At 45.9% G+C, this 17781-nt stretch overlaps 6 protein-coding genes across 8 annotated transcripts; 2 read left to right on the top strand and 4 right to left on the bottom strand.

The window, feature by feature from the left end:
- Positions 1-314: 314 nt before the first annotated feature.
- On the bottom strand, positions 315-3969 carry LOC110186704 (uncharacterized). Its single transcript, XM_020955977.2, has 2 exons — positions 3432-3969; positions 315-663 (listed from the first exon to the last, which is right to left on the bottom strand). Exon 2 carries the CDS (start codon positions 617-619, stop codon positions 377-379), a length of 243 nt encoding a protein of 80 aa, XP_020811636.1. The 5' UTR covers positions 620-663; positions 3432-3969; the 3' UTR covers positions 315-376.
- LOC110186703 (uncharacterized) lies at positions 1697-3352 on the bottom strand. Its single transcript, XM_020955976.2, has one exon. It carries the CDS (start codon positions 2063-2065, stop codon positions 1754-1756), a length of 312 nt encoding a protein of 103 aa, XP_020811635.1. The 5' UTR covers positions 2066-3352; the 3' UTR covers positions 1697-1753.
- Positions 3970-4816: 847 nt separating the features above from the next.
- LOC110186331 (uncharacterized) lies at positions 4817-6681 on the bottom strand. Its single transcript, XM_020955477.2, has 2 exons — positions 5272-6681; positions 4817-5213 (listed from the first exon to the last, which is right to left on the bottom strand). Exons 1-2 carry the CDS (start codon positions 5282-5284, stop codon positions 4903-4905), a joined length of 324 nt encoding a protein of 107 aa, XP_020811136.2. The 5' UTR covers positions 5285-6681; the 3' UTR covers positions 4817-4902.
- On the top strand, positions 6469-12304 carry LOC110186700 (WD repeat-containing protein 20 homolog). The gene is made up of 4 exons (XM_020955973.2): positions 6469-7660; positions 8687-8875; positions 8929-10860; positions 10923-12304. Exons 1-4 carry the CDS (start codon positions 7070-7072, stop codon positions 10980-10982), a joined length of 2772 nt encoding a protein of 923 aa, XP_020811632.2. The 5' UTR covers positions 6469-7069; the 3' UTR covers positions 10983-12304.
- Positions 12305-12349: 45 nt separating this feature from the next.
- Positions 12350-14410, bottom strand: Yif1 (Yip1d-interacting factor 1). 3 transcript variants are annotated; one of them, XM_020955584.2, is made up of 4 exons: positions 14197-14410; positions 13270-13838; positions 12826-13212; positions 12350-12759 (listed from the first exon to the last, which is right to left on the bottom strand). In XM_020955584.2, the coding sequence occupies exons 1-4, from the start codon at positions 14216-14218 to the stop codon at positions 12526-12528; spliced, it is 1212 nt and encodes a 403-aa protein (XP_020811243.2). In that variant the 5' UTR covers positions 14219-14410; the 3' UTR covers positions 12350-12525. The 3 variants fall into 3 exon arrangements, with proteins under 3 accessions (XP_020811243.2, XP_020811241.2, XP_020811242.2); XM_020955582.2 differs by having other exon boundaries at positions 14170-14368; XM_020955583.2 differs by having other exon boundaries at positions 14185-14354.
- Positions 14411-15538: 1128 nt separating this feature from the next.
- On the top strand, positions 15539-17734 carry LOC110186578 (uncharacterized). Its single transcript, XM_020955792.2, has 3 exons — positions 15539-15738; positions 15795-16832; positions 16891-17734. The coding sequence occupies exons 1-3, from the start codon at positions 15672-15674 to the stop codon at positions 16920-16922; spliced, it is 1137 nt and encodes a 378-aa protein (XP_020811451.2). The 5' UTR covers positions 15539-15671; the 3' UTR covers positions 16923-17734.
- Positions 17735-17781: the final 47 nt, after the last annotated feature.

Consider the following 17781-nt stretch of genomic DNA (forward strand, 5'->3'; position numbering starts at 1 on the left):
TGCAGCTAATTAAAAATTATTAAAACTAGCAAGCGAAGTTAAGTCCTTGGGGCTCAGCGCGTACCATGGACCATGGGAAATTGCCGTCATGTCAATTTACCAAATTGCGCAAACAAACAGAGGCCAAAAATGGGGGGGCACATCCCCGCCCCCGCCCACGCACATTTCGTAATTGTTGCACGTATGGCGGCAAATCCTCGCGACCATCAACAGCCGGCACAACAGCCTCCTCCTCGAAAGCGGCTTATGTCCTTGCCCAGCCTCCCAGAGCCCACCAGCGCGCATAAATTAACCGGCACTCAGCCGGGGAAAAATCGGAAAGCGCTTTTTAATTATATTTTCGACAATTTGTTTCAATACATGCGTGCTCTGTGTTTTATTTGCGCGGCTTTGTGGGCGGTTCCTGCGGTTCAGTCCACTGCCACTCCTTCCACTTCACGCACCGCCGCTCCCGGTCGTCGAACAGCTCGTTGGCAGGACAACGGCGCAGCTGAGCAGGCTGATCCCGATCTCTGCCGCAGTGCCAGTAGGCGGTGGGGTCCCAGAAGTGCCGGAAGTTCTGCTGCAGCTCCTCCGGACTGCGACAGCCCGGCTCACCATTGTAGTCCCGTCCAGACATGACTGTGGCTCAAATCTGACAGATTATTGAGATCTGGATGTGGACTAGAATAAAGTAAAGTATTTTAAGAAGAATATATTGAATTAAATCTCCATTATTCAGCAAATCGTATTTTATTAAAAGAAAGCTTTTAAATGCATAAACAAACATTTCATTTTATTTAAATAAACCATCTTTGAGGCTTTGCTAAGTGACCTCACCTGGATTATATCATAAGCAAACAAAACTAAAATGTAAACGCCAATGTTTATATACCCTTGCTGCTTGCAAAAAATTATAAGATGAAATCGGAAATCGATGATAACTAATTTTAATATAATATTGAATATTTTTTTAATAAGACAATTTTTTCGACAAATCAAAATTTAAAAATCTCATAACTAAGCCAAAAGAGCATTAATTTTAATACAGAAACCACTCTTATGTTAGTTTTTAGTAGTATAATAAATCTGCATACTTAATTTTAAGTTTACAAAAATTGGGATTTTTATAAATTTTTGACAATTTTTATGATGTAACCCCTTATAAAATTTTCAAAATTTTTGAAAAAAGTTAATTTTAACTGAATATAGCTAGATTGATTCCGCTGTTAATGCTGATCAAGAATATATATGATTTATAGGGTCGAAAATGATTCTTTCCCAGTGTTACTAGCTTCTGACTTATATTATAATACCCTTCAAGAGTTAATTAATTTATTAAAATGGCTTTGTTTTCGTGATTAATTGAAAGGTAACTGCAGTTGCAACTTTATAAGAGAAAATAAAATAAATCAATATCTAGTAGAGCTTTGCTTTGTTTCAATAGTTTTAAGAAACCAGCAGAATTTTTATCACTATGCTCATATGCACTCTTTATTTTAACTGTGAGGAACTGCGAGTGCTTATCTCACGAACAGTAAATAGTTGCCAAGATAGCTAATTGCATTTTTGTTTAAGCATTAAATTACACCCTTAGTTGCAGTGAAAATAGTTGTCTTTTAAAAAAATTCCATTAGATAACTTGTAATACCTGAAAGATTACATGACTTATCAACCCGCAAGATGAGCTTTTAACAAATAAAATCTGTGAAATAGCTTCATTTAAATGTATTTTATTTATTTCAAAACCTCTTAAAATATGTGGCTTCCTGTTTTAGACCGTCGCCAGAGGCTCGCTGGGGGGCAGGACCGTGGGTGACCAGTACCACTCGGACCACGGGACACAGCTCTTTACGGCATCCAACCAAGCCTGAGCGATCGGGCACGAGTTGAGGGTGGCCGGAACTCCCAGGGTTTCGCAGGTCCAGTAGGCATTCTTCAGGTAGAAGTGGGCATAGCCCGGTACCGCCAGTTCCTCTTCCGTTTGGCAGCCAGGCTGTCCAGTGGGCTTGCCCACAGCAGCTCCACTGCCCAGAGAGGCGCAGCCGAGCAGGAGAAGGATGACGAATAGAGGAAGGAACTTCATGGTGAGCAGAGGTAGGCTTTCGATAGACTGACCTATGCTAATCCAAGGCCCGCTTTTTATACACTTCCCGGGCGAGCACAATCTTATCGAGCGGAACTGAGGTGTGATGCTGCGGTCGCGATAAGCTCATCTGGAATCGCCCCACCCTCTGTTTGCCATTTCGCAGGCAGTTTATGGCGCTGTTTGTTTGCCCCGATTGTTGTTTCTTCCGCTCGAGCCACGTCCAGGTGGGTGGCATCCCGCAGCCCAGCTCCCACATCCCACATCCCACATCCCATATTCCGGGACTCATCCTCCGGCCGCCTGCTTGCATATTCATGACATCAACGGCAGCTGTAAATTATTTTCAGAGATAGCCGGGCAGGCCGCAAACAAGCGGAGTAGCCGCCACGTTGTTGCCTTGGCCAATGCCAGTGCCACCGCCAGTGCCAGTGCCTCTGCCTCTTGCTAATTAATTCAAAACACTGCCTCAAAGGCATTTTTGGGGCTGGGCCAAACAAATTTCACCTGGCCTGCCTTCGCCTCTCCGGAGAGAGAGGGAGAGGGAGGCGCCTTAAGCCATATTAGGTCCTTGTCCCGGGCGCACTTGAGTAATTGCCGCACTGCACTGCGCTGCAGTCGGGCCTCCCTCTGAAGTTGGCTCCTTTGTTGCTCAGTTTTGCGGATTGGGCTTTTGTTAGTTTTGGGCCATAAATTAAATCGGGTTATTAATGTCTGCCATTAAATGAAGCTACCGTGGTGGCTGGCTGCCTGGAAAATCCCTCTGCCGGTGCCGCCGCCAGTGATTTATGCTAATTCGTGCGGCATTTGTAGCATTTCCTGAGTATTTTGAGATTTTCAAAGACAAGGCCATTATTTTGCTTGCACGCAGGTAGAGATTTGGGCCTTGATTTAAAGTTCAGGCCCAATTATGGAGAATCACGAATGGTTTGTATTGCCACGACAACTTAAATATACTTTCAGCTTGAAAAGTAATGGCATATAAAGAGTCTTTAATGAGATTTTAAATATTACGTATACGTAATGTTGGCACACATTCCTCAGGCGGGTATGTAAATTGCTCGATTTGATCTCAAAAAGTTAAAAACTTCAATGATGTCGGTAAAATGCATTACCAATTTAAAGGTCTTGATTACTCAAACAATCAACTGGATTATTCGGTCTCCAATTTAAAGTTTCCTCCAAATAACACCCCGAATTACGGATATATGTAGATACATTTTTCCACTGACACTTCATTTTAAACATACTTGCTCGAAAATAAACCGAATGGCGGTGGAAAACAAAGAGAAGAGAGAGCGTTCAATGCAATTAAATATATTGCGTATACGTCACGTATGCTAAAATTTTATTTCACAATTTTTACCCGCACTTTGCTCCTTTCGCCTCTCTGCTTGCGCTCCCGTGCGATGATGGCGGAAAATTCTTTTACATGCAAATATTTTGTTGGGGCTCACACGCAGACACACACACAACGCCAAAAGCGAGAAATAAAATTTCGATTGAAACGTATTTTTTCGCCGCTTATTGATGTGCTCGGCGGCCTGACAAAGCGTTTGACTGACAACTGTGAAATGAAATAAAATGCTCGCACAAAATGCACGGGCGAGCGCATCGAAAATAGTGCAACTTATTGCACTTGAGAGCGGGAAGAGTCCGCTAACCATAGACTGGAGGCGAGAGGGAGCACACAGGATACCAGCCCCCCGAAGCGGTATTGATTTATGACAAATGCTTTGGCGGCAACCGAAACACAATTGCCGCCCGTTCGTTACGGGGGGCGTGGCCTTTCACTCAGAAGCCGCAACACGTTAACAATTGCAGCTGTAATTGCAACTGGCTATCGGCAGATCATCACACGGCTGCCATAAAAACGCACTCGCAGCACTGAGCGAGTACTGAGTACTGAGTTACGGGAATCATAAATAAATATGATTCATACCGGATTTGCCAGCTGAGATATCCCACTTATCTGCCTCTCTCTCGAGGATCTTGCTCTTGACATTGCCCAGATAAGTAGCTCTTTGGAGATATGCTACCTCTCATATATTTTTGCACTCAGCTAGAGCAAACACACTAATTGACACACTCACACTCACTGCTCTTCTTGGCAACGTTGGATGCTACAAATACAAATAATTACCTGAATGTATGGCATTACTCAGCAGCAGTTTTGTGGGAAAAAACATTTGAAATGCTTATTGAAAATGACAATTATTAGCTTGCATTCCAATGAACTAATTTTAGTTCCTTTTCGAAACGAGGTAACAACAGAAAACAAAAATATATAATTAATTTATATATAATTTGTATTAGCTCCCAGTATTATCAATTAGTCACAAACATTGTGTATTTATTTATTTCCAATTCGCTTGAATAATATGAAATATAATAGCCATTAAAACTCCAAACTTTTATTACTAAACCTCAATTAGTTGACACATAAATGAGCCTGGAAAAACAAATACATTAAAATGCATTTAATATTCAAATAATGGTGATTTTTTTCTAATTAATACGGCAAATGCTTATTAACATATTCGTTCATTTTCATATTTATTTTCATTTCGTAAATAATTATATATATTTCGTTAGTAAAAACATTTAAAGGAGAACCAAATTATTATGTGGTATATAAATTTAATATTGGGTTTTCGGTTGTCTAGCGTGTTTTCTTCAAACATTAGAGAAGTAATTAAAGTAAAAAAAAAATAGTAAATGAGTTGGGAAAACAATATAAAAGCACAAGAATTTGAAAAACAGCTTTTAAATTAATATATTTCTGTAGTTTTCAAAAATTTAGATAAGGTAAAGATTTCCACATGTCAATATCCATTTCAACAAGGTATAAAGCCCGGCGGACGACTGGGCGGCTCTATGCACGGTTGCCACACCCAGGCAGGCCATGGCACGCAGGCGTTGAGATCCTGGTCGAATCCAGTGTTGGCCTGACACTTCCTCAGCGCTGCCGTCAGGCCGAGGGCTGAGCAGAGCCAGTACTTGGTTGGATCGAGGCAGTAGCGCTGTGGAATGCCCACCTCCGCCGGGTGCAGGCAGCCCGGCTCGCCCGTATCAACGCACTGGGAGCGGATCCGGAGCGGAAGGAGCAGCAGCAGCCAGAGGCAGCAGGCGAGTGGCCAGATGATACCTAATCGGATAGAGTCAGCTTTAGTCCTGGCAGAATAAGCCGACCGGTATGGACTCACCTTGCGAGCGCATGTCGACGATGATGGGTGGTTCGATGGGCAGCGTCGTCGGTGGTTTTTATAGGGCTCTCGCCTCAAGTGGCCCTTCTTATCAATCGCTCTTGATTGACTGCAGTTCGATGCGCCTTTCGAGGTCGCCACATGTTTGCCCATCTCAGCAGCAGCACCCACTTGGCCCCGGCTAAGCTGGGGCGGGAATGGTCGAGGGTGACAATGCCGAGACAAAGGACATGTGTCCGAAACGAGATTTAACAGGAAACTTCAATGCAATTGGTAGTGGAAAGTAACGAGGAAAGGACGAGTAAAAGGCGGAAGAGGGAACAAAGCAGCAGCTTCATTTTCCCATTCTTCTTCTTCACTGGCCAATTTCGCAGGACATGCCAAATGCATTTCCGGCTAACACCACACACACACTCACTGAGGCTAGTTACTGAAATAACGAAAGTCACTGCCATTGGTTTCTGTCTAAAATAGTTTGCTTTCTTTTCTTTCGTTGCCATTGACAGGCGTAAAATAATAAATAAAGGAGGAGTTCACTCGTGAAAGCTACATAAAAAGAAAATTAAGTTGCAAAATCTAAAAACTATGGGCAATTCGTGAAGGGAACTTTAATAGGTTTAATGCTTGTTTATGTGAATAATTTTAGCTTCTTAATAATTGCAATTAAAAACGGTATTGCAATTAATATTATTTATTTTTCTACGTATTTTTATCCGTTGAAGAACAATAGTACAATTACAATCAAATGGTAGATAAAATATAATTATATATATTCTAATATATTTTGTTAATAATAAGCAATACTGAAAATAATAAAAATTAAACCCAATGGTTCCATTAACTGATTTACTTTATTTAAGACAATTATATTCTTAAAACAATTGTAAGAAATTGAATTATTTTCTAGTTCTTCTTTGGCGTTAAATAAATGTTCTGTATCGAATCCTAATTCAAATGGAACTCTCCCGCCAAAAGGCAAAGTGCTGCCCATTTATCAGAGACTTTTAGTCAATACCAGCTACTTAACTAATCGATAGATTCGATATCGATATTTTTTCCGTTCAGTTACAAAATAGCGTGACCGTTCATTCCAATTGGGAATTCGACGCAATTGTTCTTTAAACGTGTAAATTTTTTCTGTACGCGTGTAAAATGTAAAATGTAAGTCTAAGCACGGGGATGTTAATTATTATGATTAGAACGCGGTCACACTGGTGCAGAAATAGAAATAAATTAAGTAATTGTGCGGAATAAAAACGAGCGTGCGGCCGATGCAATAACCGCGACGCGACCCACCCAACCCGCACACCGCCGACTCCGCGACGAGATGCAGCGCCGCAGCCGCCGATCACGAAAAACGCCTCAGGTTCCGCAGCAGCAGCACCTCCAGAAGCAGAAACAACAATAGCAGCAGAGCCACACAAACCGCAGTGTAGTGACAGAATCAAATCTAATTATAACAAAAAGAAAGAAAAAGTGCAAGCCAAGCCGCACACACACGGGCACACACCCGCACTTAAACCCACACACGGACGGCGCTTAATTAGTGGCGAAAAACTAACGATTTTCGGGGCAGCGGCAGCGCGGTAGCTGCGCAGCGGCAGTGACGCGGCAGCGACAGTGTCATCTGAATTTGGCCAAAATCCCAAAGTACCGTTATTTTGAGTTTGATCACCTTTGGCAAGGATCCACACCAGCCCACATGGGCTGAGGGCAGGTGGCGCAGCAGGTGCAGCAGCGGAGGAGCAGAGCATCAGCAGCAGCAGCAGCTGCGGCTGCCGCGGAGGAGCTGGCAGCGATGGCCAACCAACTGGACGCCAATGTCAAGGACGACCTGAAGACGCAATTTGTCACCCGCGAGGGAACCTACCGCCTGCTGACCCTCTCCGAGTACTCGCGCCCCAACCGGGTGGGCTACAGCAGCAACCAGAGCTCGCCGCAGGTGCGCGTCTCCATGGTGACCCTGCCCAATCCCAGCAAGCTGGGTGCGGAAACGGGAGCGGGCTCGCCCACAGCAGGAACGGGAGCAGGAGCAGCGACAACCACAACGAATGGTAGCACAACCACGCCAGCAGCCTCGCCGACGGGAGTAGGAGCACCTGGAGGTACTGCTGCTGCAGGAGCAGGCGTCGGAGGTGGAGTAGCAACCGCATCAATAACGAATGGCGGCGCCGGTGGGGATAGTAGCTACAACCACGCCAACAATACCAATGCTGGGAACAGCACAGTGGACGCCCGGTTGGGCGGTGGCATCTCCATGCACTCGATGATGAACGGCGGCGTTCTCGATCAGAATGGAGTGAACACCAATCAGGTGATAGGAGGGGATCGCATCTGCTTTAATTTCGGGCGAGATCTCTACGTCTACTCCTTTCGCGGAGCCAAGAAGGTGAGTGGAGAACATGACGTGGACAAGGTTGAGATAGAATAGAATCTTCTGAGGAGAAGGTTGAGCAGCGGAGGTCTTATCATCCATCGAGAGAGAGAGAGAGATAGAGGGGTAGAGATAAGCGGCCAAGCAATTGCATTCCACGGGGATTGCACTAGCCAATTGGCACTCGCTTGGATACCTTCCCATTTGCATTCAGTGTCCCCCAACGGGCTTAATTTGTTCCACTTCAAGCGCTTGATGATCAATTCGCTTGTTTTGCGTTTTTTATGAATGTTTATTGCGCCCGAAGGCAGCTCGCCCGCCAGATTACTCTGCCATTCGGTTCGCACCTTGCGTAATCAGCCGTAGGATGTCCTAATCTCGGAAAAACGTGACCAATTAAGGCCACAGCCAGGCAGGTGACGCTACCAAAACCTCCATTATACTGTTAGTAAGAGCATTCGCTGTTCGGCTCTCCCTTTAACTGGGACTGCTCATCGCCTCGTCGCCTGTTTGCTTTTCCTGCCCAGCAGCTGTTTCTAATTCTTTGGCATTCTTTTCGAGCAACAGCTTGCTATTCTCTTTTCGTATTTATTTTATCTGGCTTCTGTATTGCCATCGTTATCCGCGTAAACTTGGCACAGAGCTATGGCCTAGAGCATTTCCCACCTGATTCCGCCAACAAGGCGCTAATTTCCATGCTGCTTCCACATTTCCAGAATGTGTTAATTTCCGAGATTCTTTCAGCCGAAAGTTAGGGAACAATCGCACTTATGCCAGTCCTTCCTTTCGCTTTCGCTGTCGCTGGATTATAGATTAATTTTAAAACTGAAATTAGCATCAGCATCAACAATTATTTTTGCCACGGTCAGCGGACTCTTTCTCTCCATTAACATTCATTGCTTGCTCCTAGACAGTCTTATCTAAACTTGACTTCCTCCTACTTAGAATTAGAACAAATATATTGTGCAAGACGGGGCGAACGAGGGCCCAGATAAACCTAACCAGATGATATTGACGCTTGTTGACTCTCTTTTTTTCCAGGGCACGGAGATGAGCAAGCCGATCGATAAGAAGTTCTACAAGGGCACCAATCCGAGTTGTCATGACTTCAATGCGAGCGCAGCCACGCCCACGGGCGCGCCCCTTCTGGTGGGCTTCACCACGGGGCAGATCCAGTTGGTCTCCCCGCAGGTCGGACCCCGGGAGGTCAGGAAGCTCTTCAACGAGGAGGTGAGTAATTGAAAGTCATTAATTGGCGCAGAATAACATGGATTTTTCGGTAGCGCCTGATCGACAAGACCAAAGTGACCTGCCTTAAGTGGCTGCCCAACTCGCCACACTTGTTCCTCGCCGCCCACGCCTCAGGTCACCTGTACCTGTACAACGAGGAGCTGCCCTGCGCGGCCACGGCGCCCAGCTACCAGCCCTTCAAGCTGGGCGACGGCTACACGATACTCACCTGCAAGGCCAAGTCCACGAGGAACCCGCTCTACAAGTGGGTCTTCAGCACCGACAACTGTTGCGTAAACGAGTTCTGCTTCTCACCCTGCGGCTCCCACCTTGCCGTGGTTTCCCAGGACGGATTCCTGCGGGTCTTTCACTACGACACTATGGAACTGCTCGGCATTGCGCGGTCCTACTTCGGCGGCTTCCTGTGCGTCTGTTGGTCGCCCGATGGCAAGTACATTGTAGTGGGCGGCGAGGATGACCTGGTCACCGTGTGGTCGCTGCAGGATCGACGTGTTGTTGCCCGCGGACAGGGCCACCGCTCTTGGATCTCGGTGGTGGCCTTTGACCCATATACCACCTCCTACACAAATTGGGATGGCGGCGACTTCAGTGACGATGAGAATCAGATGAACGAGTATTCCAACTCCCGGGAGGCTCGCTTCTCCGGTGACTCAACGGCCAACGGTGGCTTCGACGGCTTCGACCGGAACTCGACGCCCGTGCATGCTGCTCGGAATCGACCCCACTCAGCCTCCTTTCGATCGGATGCCTCGTCGGCGGATAAGCTGGCAATCAGCTATAGACTTGGATCCGTCAGCCAGGACACGCAGATCTGCTTGTGGGACATCACTGAGGACGTGCTGCGTCATCCGCTGGCGCTGAGGCAGCACGTGAGTAGCGATCGAGGCTATCTAAACGGCGGTGGCGGCCTCGATGGAGAAGCGGAAGCAGACGCGGACGGCGTCAAAGTAATCCGACCAGTTGCCATTGGTCAACCAAGTAACCAGCAAGGGGATTCCGGCAGCTGTAGTCCCACAAGAGAAACGGCGGGTGGAGTGGCCGGAGGTGGAGGAGGGAACGGTGCCGGCGAGCACAGCAATAGCAGCTCCAGCAAGTTCTCCACCGCCAACTGCACGATGTCCTCGCAATCCTCCCCCGACGACTGCGATACGGAAGCGGCAACCCCGGCCTCAATGTCCTCGACTGCAGGAGCGTCGGTGCCGGGAGCAACCTCATCGTCCACGAAGCTGAATAGTCGCCACCATGGAACGGGAAACTCAATCAAGTTTCCCAACTGCATCAGCGCCACCAAGTCGGATAGCATTGATGGAAGCGGGAGTGGTACTGCTCAGCGTGCCTCTCAGGCCACCTCGGGCTACAACAGCAAGACTTCCAACAGCTCGACCAAGTCCTCCTCCGGCTCGGGAAGCGGCTTCAGCGCCTTTAACAGCCTCACGCAGCGGTTGTCGAACTTCAGTTTCCTGAGCAGCTCGGATAAGAAGGCCGCCGCCGCCGGCTACGAGGGCGGCAGCCACTCGACAGCGCACCGCCAGCATCGCAAGGCCATGAGCATGCTGAAGAGTTACAATCAGCATAACCACAGCAATCACAACAACCACAGCCAGAGCAATAACAGCAGCTCCTCCATTCTGGAATCGGGGGCGACCGCGGCCATCGGAAGTAGCTCGACGGCGCACAGCTTCGGTTCGTTGAAGCTCAGTCGTTCGTCGCACCACTCCTCGCTGGCCGCGGCCGCCCAGTCGTCCGGATCAGGAGCGGGATCGGGCGTGAGTAGCTTCGATCCCATGCAGCTCATCGGAACGCCCGCCTGTCCGCGCTTCGACGAGTGCCCGCTGTTGGAGCCGCTGGTATGCAAGAAGATTGCCCACGAACGGTTGACGGCGCTGATTTTTCGCGAGGACTGCTTTTTGACGGCGTGTCAGGATGGGTTTATCTATACCTGGGCGCGGCCGGGTCATGCCACGGTAAGTTGAATAATATATATATATAGCTTTATAGTTAATATACATTTTTGTTTTGTTTTTAGCACGCCACACAGCACTTGTCTCCCGGTCAGACGGCGGCGCCCGGCGGGACGGTAATTTAGTTCAATAAAGTGGACTTGGTCAACTATCAGCGTAATCTTGTCAAGCAGCAGCGGGAGCAGCAACAGAAGCAGTCGGTGATCTAGGTTAAAACTAGGCGATTGATTTTCGATAATTTATTGATAGGAGCAAGAGTTTTAAAGGTTTTTTATGTTGCGTATTTTGTATTCCAAATGTAGCCTAAATGAGTTTATGAATCACAAACACACACAGAGACACACACTCGTACAGCCGTACAGCCGTACACCCATAATATATATAAATATATATACAATATAGCTATGTACAACATAACTACGATATCTATACGCAGCATCAGGCAACAGAACAAAAACGTATATGTTTAACTCTAAATTATTAGTTGTAAATGTATTATTTTTTTAGTACGTGGAATTTGTTGAAAACAAAGCAAAGCATGTTTATAACTATTTACTAAGCGCTAGCCTACACTACACATAATAAAAAAATAAAGCAAAAGAACGAAGAAGCCACGGCATTAGCGAACTAAACGTAAAAAATTTAAAAAATAAAGCAGAATCAAACGATCGATAAGAGAAGCTAAGCTAGCGACTTTTCACACTGTGCTATGTACTGAGTTGCAGTTGAGGCCCCAACTAACCAACGACGAACTATCTAAACTATGTAAACTCACGAAACTAACCTAAAGTAGGAGCTGTTATCATTACTATTACTACGGATTCGTATGCCTTTTATTTTTTGATGCAACCGAACAAATTAGACTAAATGCAGACAGGAAACGGAAACGGAAGCCAGGATATCGAAATCTGAAACCGAAAACACCCCAACAAACATTTCATACACTCCCAATAGAGTTGTTCAACATTTTATGGTTTGAAAACTATCGCGACAGTATCATGTCTTCTTTATATTATTTTTATGTCAGGTTTTTAAATTTAAGCTAACATATTTTGTTAAGCTTGAAAACAAGCGACAGTGGAAAGATACAGAATTAAAAAGAAAACAACGTAAAATACAAAGACTGCAATTATCTTTTCTTTTTGTTCAGTCTATACAAATTTATAAATGTTTTAACAAAATGTTCGATCAAACCGAAAGGAAAATTCCCTTTGTTGTAAACTTTTTTATTTTATAAATATCCCCTTGATACCATCGCAATAGTAATACTATATATGCTTTGACAGCTCTAACACACATATATTTTATAACGAACAAGAAGAAACTAGCGGCAATTTGCAGAGTTAGCCAATAAGTTAACAAAGAGCAGAGCAAGCAAACAACCAACCAAGAACACGTTACCGTAAAAAGAGACTAAACTTTCAATAAAATTATATAAAAAATTTAATTTCCGAATGAAATGAAATGTCAATGAAAAGCAGGAAAGGCTGGGTCGCTTTCAAATCTGATATTTATTTATAAAATGTGAGTTTGTTACTAACAAAAATAGGTTTCTCTTGCGCGAATCTCACCAACTACGGAGAGGATTTAACAAGCTGGAAATGAGTCGCCTTCGAGTGGATCCTGGCTCCTTTTTAATTCAAGGCATTAAGCTACCAACCCCAGTGGTTAGAAGGTCTTGGGCACTTCCAGCACCTCTCCCTTCGTCAAATACAAGTGCTTGGAGAGCAAAAAGGCAAACAATGCCTGCCCCACCACCACCATAAACAGGAAGTATAGCTTGCGCTTTTTCCCGCCGCTGTAGTCGAGCTGCTGGGGATTTCCATAAGGATCATAGTTAATGGCACCGCTGGGCGCAGCCGGAGAGTTGTCCTGGATCAGCTTCGTCCGCAGTGTTCGCAGCTGAAGAAAAAAAACGATAAGATAAGTTTCAGTGCACGGCTAAGTGTAATCCAAGCTAGCGTTTACCAAGAAAAAGCCAAAGGAGAAGCTGGTGTAGGCCAGTGCTATATAGTATCCAGACTTGAAGAACAGGGTGCTGACCATCAGGCAGAAGACGATGCACACGTACTTGTAGCCCGTGAAGGCTAGCAGATCCAGTGTCTTCAGACTCGTCTTCACATTCATTACGTACAGGGCTATGGAGTAGATTACCAGCTCAAAAATGCTATAGGCCATGGCGCTGGACGCCTGGATGCCCAACTGTTCGGGCGAGAAGCGCTGCTGCATGCCCAGCAGTAGGCCGGCCACGATCACGTACGTGATGTAGCCCATGGTGGGCAGATAGAGATCCGGAGCATTGACATCGTAGCGCGGCTGAACCGGGTGCTCTTGATCGTACCTCAAGGACCAGTCCTGCAGAAGATTTTAGATTTTAGTCAGTATTTCACTCGGTTTTAAGTTACGACCCACCTTGTGGATGTAGGGGAAGAAGAGCAGTCGCAGCTTACGGCCCACATAGGCGTTGTCTACGGCAAAGTAGTATTTCAGCTTGGCCACCGGCACCCACTTCTCAAACTGGTTCTCCACCAGCTGCTTTCCCTGGTCAGCCAACCGCTGGCCATACTGCATGGCCATATCCTGTACGATGGGTTGCTGGAACATGGCAAACTGTGGGTACTGTCCAGCAGCCTGGGGACCAGCACCCGACTGGGGAGCACCCATTCCGTAGCCGGTTTGAGCCGGACCCGTTTGCTGTGTGGGCTGTGGCGTGTATCCGAAGCCCGGCTGCTGTGGCTGCTGCTGCATTTGCGGTATCTGTTGCATCTGCTGCGGCTGCTGTGCGGGATTCAGGTTGAAGCCATAGCTGTTGGCCTGCGCCGGAGCCGGTGCTCCGTACATCGCATTGGGATCGAGCATTGGAGGGTTGGAGGGCGGGGCCATGAACGGGGAACCGCCGCCGACCATCATGGGAGCCGAGGGACCCATGGCATTCATATCGCTGACACGCTTGGTGGGTCGCGGGCGACCGGCAGCTTGTGCTATTTTGGGTGAGAGCAACTGGCGGTTAGTGGCGGAACAGGTGGAAAGGGGGCAAAGCGGGGGAACACAGGCAAATCAAGCTACACACGCAGCACAGAACAGAAGCACGCTGGGCGGGCACAGAAAAGAGGAGGGTGCGCAGGCACGGAAACGGCAGGCACAGGAACCGAAAACGAACGCAACAGAGGGAAACGTAAACGACGCCATCTGCGGACGCACTCCGGCTTCAATCCGGTCCGGTCGGCGGGCTTGCGGTCGGAGGAGCCGCATCCGGAGTGGCGGCGGGGCGCTCGACTGATGGTATACTTGCTTGCGTAGCCTGATCCTTACAGTTCTCCCACTTACGGTTCCGCATACCCGCGTTCGGATTGTAGTTCATGCTGCTCCGCTGGTTGTCGGGGGCTCCAATTGGCTGGCTTATTGTAAAAGTGAATTATATTCAAAATTTTGGTTTTTACACATCAGCACTAGAGGTGGAGAACATCGATGGCAACATCGATCCTATCGATGTTTGTGAAACATCGGTAACACGCCGACATCGATGTTTACCCCTCTCTAACTGCGAAAAAAAAACTAAAACATAAGCGCCAATTGTACGTAAAAAAATTTGTTTTATTTTATTGGAATAAATTATTAATAATATGTTAAACATAGAATGTTCTATTGGTGGTGTTGTCTGTTTAAATTGGTGTGTTTTTATTTAAATTGTTATGTTTTCCTTATCAAAAAACAATATAGAAAATTATTAGTTTATTTTGTAAAACGTGGATGTAAATAATAAATAAATTTAGTAATATTTTTTATTGTGTAAAAATATCGAAGGCTGCCAACATCGAGACTTGTTTTAAGTGATCTTGGTGATCATTTGTGAAGAAGTCATTTCCGACCCTATAAATCATATATATTCTTGATCAGCATCAAGAGCTGAATCGATTACGCTATGTCCGGAGGAAATAAAATTTTTTCAAAATTTTGAAAATTTTATAAGGGGTTACATCATTAAAATAGTCCAAAATTGATAAAAATCCTAGGTTTTTAAAAATTATAATTGAGTATGCAGATTTATTAAACTACTTAAAACTAACATAAGAGTGGTTTCCGAATTACAATTTATGCTCTTTTGGCTTAGTTATGAAATTTTTAAATTTTATTTGAAGATCATATATCATATACAAATATAGATAAATATTGAGGCAACGAATGGTATTATAATTATAGTCCGAAGCTTGAAACAATGTGAAGGAGTCATTTCCGGCCCTATAAATCATGTATATTCTTGATCAGCATCAATAGCGGAATCGTTCTAGCAATGTTTGCAAGAAAATTATTTTTTTCAAAATTTTGAAAATTTTCATTAAAATTGTCAAAAATTGATCAAAATCAAATTTTTTTTTAAATTTAAAATTGAGTATGCATATTTATTAAAATTCTAAAAACTAACATAAAAGTAGTTTCCGAATTGAAATTAATTCTCTTTTGGCTTAGTTATGAGATTTTTAAATTTGATTTGTAGAACATATTTATATATAAAAATATAGATAAATATTGGGTCAACGAATAGTGTTATAATTACAGTCAGAAGCCTAGAACGATGTGAAATCATATATATTCTTGATTTTTTCAAAATTTATAGAGTATGTAGATTTTGCTTGAGCAACTAGTGCTGCCAGACATTTCGGCCACGACCGACCAGCGCTGCCGGACTTTCTCTTCGATAGGAACTAGTTCGATGAGTCGATAGGTTCGGCAGGTTCGATAGACTTATTTCGTTTTTGAGCGCATTTTGCGACGGCAGCAGAAACAACAACAAAAAACCAAATAAATGTAATTAAATGGATGGAATTATTAAACGGCGTTCGCTGACGCTCAGCACTCGCTTGCTGCAAAAGCGCCACAGTGGTAAGTGTTGGTTCCAGATGCGCTAGAATGCCCATTAACCGCGAATTTCCCTCTAGCCTCGCCCCAGAGCTGCGGGCGCCCAGGAAGCGGAAGCGCACAGGATGTAAGCTGCTCCTCGGAGACTCCCGGATCTCCCTCCTCTGCGGTCAGCATCACAGATGATGTGGAGAGCACGCCGCCGCACAAGCGGCAGCCCAGCCTGGACGACAGCGTTGACTTCTCACCGCGCCTGGACGTCAGTCTGTCGCCGCATTGCCTCTTCTCGCAGACACTTGCCATCGAGAGCCCCGAGGTGGGCTGGCGCTGGAACCGCAGCAGCAACGCCACCACAGACAGCGGCTTTGATTCGGCGGAGCTGAGTGTGCGGGACCGTCGCCGACAGATCACATTCAAGGGCTGCGAGGACCGACGCAGCCAGCTGGACAACAACCAGTGGCGAGCGCAACAGATGCGGGCCCGGGATCTGCTCAAAGAGCGCTGTGACAAGCTGCACCGCCAGCTGGACCAGGTGGCGGTGTCTGAGAAGGTGCCTGAGCCGATGGAAACGCCAAAAGTGCCTGCTCCTGTAGCTGCCCGTACCAGATCGGCCAGCAAGAGGCTTTCACCGGAGTCACTACCGCCTGAGCCAGCTCCTCCTGTAGCTGATCCAATGGTGGACTTCCTGAACGACTCGGAGTCGGACATGTTTCTGCTTGAGGCCTCGCAGCAACTAGAGTCCAAGCTAGAGGAGCAGAAACCACCGAAGCCAGCAGGCACCACACCGACCAGTCACCACAAGGCCAAGCGGCCATCGTTTTACATGAAGTTTCTGGAGGACGAGAGTGAGAGTGAGGACTGGCTAAGTGCCCTGGAGGAGGCAGTGCAGCAGGCCACTATGCCGCCTAAGAAGCCGCGCAATTCGCTGCAACGCTACAAGTCGATGCCTACCACCGGGGATGCGTCCAGCGGAATCTCCACACTAACCAATGTGATGGCTGGTAATGGACCGGCTACCTGTACAAGTGCCTCCTCCGCTTCCGGATCTGCGCTGGCCGATACGCCGCGTATGAAGCGGCATGCCAGCTCCCACGCCCTTTCCCCGGCAACCTCGCACGGTGAGTTTTAATAAATGTTCATTTGTTAGAGAGTTCATCATCTTGTTCCCTCCTCCAGCTCGTGGAAAATTGTTTGGCAGTCGGAAATGAAAGGCGACACGGATAACAGATCAAAACCATCTTCCCCGAATGTGATGAGAGCGTGGATAAGTGTTAAGTATTTTGATTTTGTTCCAATTTAGTTTGTTTCATTTCTTATTATTTTCCTTGACCACTCGCCAGAAAGGCGTGCGCGCTAATTGATTCATGCATCTGTTAAGCGTCTTTGTAAATGTAAATTTAAGACTAATTAAAAATTAATTGTAATTTAAAACGGGTCCCTCGATTGCCGCCTCGAATGTCTGCTTTGTCTGCTGCTTGTACAGCGCATGCGACCCGCCATATGCTCGGCATTATCGAGCCGGGGATGCGCCGCCCACCACCTGCACAGGTGGCAGGGACAGGTGCCTGCGACTGGCCACTGACGGAGCCAGGCGGTGTGTTATCCCCCCGGCTGAGCTTTCATTCACCGATGATAGGGCGTTCATTGAGTGCGAGAGCGTTTTAAATTAATTGAAATGTTCGCGGTGGATTTCAGTTTTATATCCCTTTTAGTGGCCCTATAAAGGTCATCTCGAATTTAGAACGGCTTTATTTTGCTTTGGAAGTGACATTGTAACTTCAAAGTTATCAAGTATACAATATTTTTTATATCTCGGACTAACTTGCATTTCTCTAAGATAATTTAACTGTAAGTCAAGTATTGTTATTTTTTAATTACCTAAATCGGTTTGATTGAATTATTTAAGAATATGTTTATCAAGAATGAATTGAAAAAACCGGAGATTAATTACCATTCAAACTATTTCTTAAGAATAAATAAATCAACGTTTAAGTGAAAAGAATTCCTTAACTAAAACATAGATTATTTGCTTAAAACATATTTATCAGATTTAAGAGAAAACCTTTC

This window comes from Drosophila serrata, unplaced genomic scaffold (assembly GCF_035046125.1).
Source record: "Drosophila serrata isolate PLE 108 unplaced genomic scaffold, ASM3504612v1 contig_382, whole genome shotgun sequence".
Classification (NCBI taxonomy): Eukaryota; Metazoa; Arthropoda; class Insecta; order Diptera; family Drosophilidae; genus Drosophila; species Drosophila serrata.